Here is a 1,833-nt window from a genome sequence, read left to right on the forward strand (position 1 = left end):
GAACGAAAAAAAAAATTAATACAAATTACAAAACCAAAAATATAATTAGTCTAGTACTAATGCACGCTTAAAATAAAAGCATGAACTAAAAGTAAATAAAATCTAAAATGAAGAAATATATAGCGAATATAGCATGTTGCTTATAGGCATTGTTTGACGGTCTATGTCAAAAGTAAAATGAATACCAAAGCAACAAAATTTAATAACATTTGCAAATACGTGCATTTGACCAAGGCACGTACGAGTTCACCCCGAACAAATTAACTTGATTCGCTTGCACTCATACATAACATTACAACAATGTTACATCCGAGTACTGCATAAATCCAATTAAGCAAATTAAAAGAAACTTCTCATATAAACAAAAAAATTAGCAATTTTGTGTACGCTAATTCATACATAAAATGCACGCACCTATATATATATTTCGATCGATCCTTAATTATATTCAAAAAGGAACCAAAGTCTCGATGAATGGATAAGCATGGTTATGTTGATAATGCAATCGAACCATGTTTGTAGAACTCCTTGGTGGGCAAATGATGAAAAATATCCTTGAAATATCCATCACAAAACCTATAAAAAAACTATCTTATCCCACATCAAAAACAACACCGCCGAGTCTTCTTCCGTATCCCCCCTAGTCTAGCAATACACAACACAGCTACTTGCGCCTCTTGAAATTTTGTAAAAAGGGGACTCAAATTCATCACCTTGTGCTTCTCAAACCATGCTAAATCATTCAGCAACACCGAAACCTTCAAGCTCATCATCTTGTCCATCGCTCGAGAATACAAAGAAACATAATGCAAGTTTCCGTCGGATTCCATCACGTAGTTCTTCCGACTTCCGGTGTTGCATCTTTTATGCGTCACCACTCTTTTAGGTGTCCCCACGATCCCCGTCTCAAGATCGAGGTAATACGATTTCCCGTTCATGTCTCTCCTTATCCAGTATATTCCGTTGTTCCAGAAAATCCCGTTGAAGAAATTGGCATCGTGTATGGAAGTGAACGGTTTCTTCAAGCACGTCCATGAACGGGTTTGGGAATCATAAATTTCAATCCAGTACAGAGACAACGAATGCTTCTTGTCACGCTGCTTGATGGAGATAACTTTATAGAAGGGAGATACCGCGGGATCAAAAGCCAAGCAAAGGCCTGAAATACTCCCCATGATCAAGATGTCTCTTGATTCAGCGGTGGTGGGATTGTATACAGAGTAATTTTTTGCTCCGTAAAGAGTTTTTCTTGTCTCCAGCAAGAGTAATCCGTGACAAGATTGCAATATTTTTGAGTAGGGGAAACGAAATTCGAATGGCCGAAAGATTTCGAGGCCCGGGCAGAAGTAGAAAAAACATCTGGGGTTCGCGCGGATTATGAAAGAAGTGGGTGGGCTGTGGCGGCGGCGGTGGTGGAGTGCATGCATGAGGCGAAACTGTTTGTCGGAGACGAGGGATTGCCATCGTTTGGAGACTAATTTGATGCCGCTGACGAGGGGTTTCGCGGGGACGAAGAGTAGAATCGTCGACAGTAAATCGTCGTCGTCGAAGACTAGGTCGACGGACGACGGGACTCGGGATCTTTTGTTGGCCATGATATATAAAGAGAGAGAGATTATTGTGCTGATAATTTGTTTCTGTGAAGACAGACGGTGTTTTATGCGGAGAAAATTAACGTTTTCAGTTATGAAAGGAATTCATATTCCTTAAATCTTTTCTATTTTAAAAAATTAAATTTGGTCTTTTGTCTTTCTTTTATCACAAGTTTTAAATCGTTTATCTTCTTATTTATTTAGATTTGAGATATGGTTAATTTTAATATTTATTCATTAT

General features: G+C 38.4%; 1 protein-coding gene across 1 annotated transcript; it reads right to left on the reverse strand.

The window, feature by feature from the left end:
- Window positions 1-602: 602 nt before the first annotated feature.
- On the reverse strand, window positions 603-1,595 carry LOC140888462 (F-box protein At5g07610-like). The gene has a single exon (XM_073296147.1). It carries the CDS (start codon window positions 1,593-1,595, stop codon window positions 603-605), a length of 993 nt encoding a protein of 330 aa, XP_073152248.1.
- Between the last annotated feature and the right edge of the window lie 238 nt (window positions 1,596-1,833).

This window comes from Henckelia pumila, chromosome 3 (assembly GCF_033568475.1).
Source record: "Henckelia pumila isolate YLH828 chromosome 3, ASM3356847v2, whole genome shotgun sequence".
Classification (NCBI taxonomy): domain Eukaryota; kingdom Viridiplantae; phylum Streptophyta; class Magnoliopsida; order Lamiales; family Gesneriaceae; genus Henckelia; species Henckelia pumila.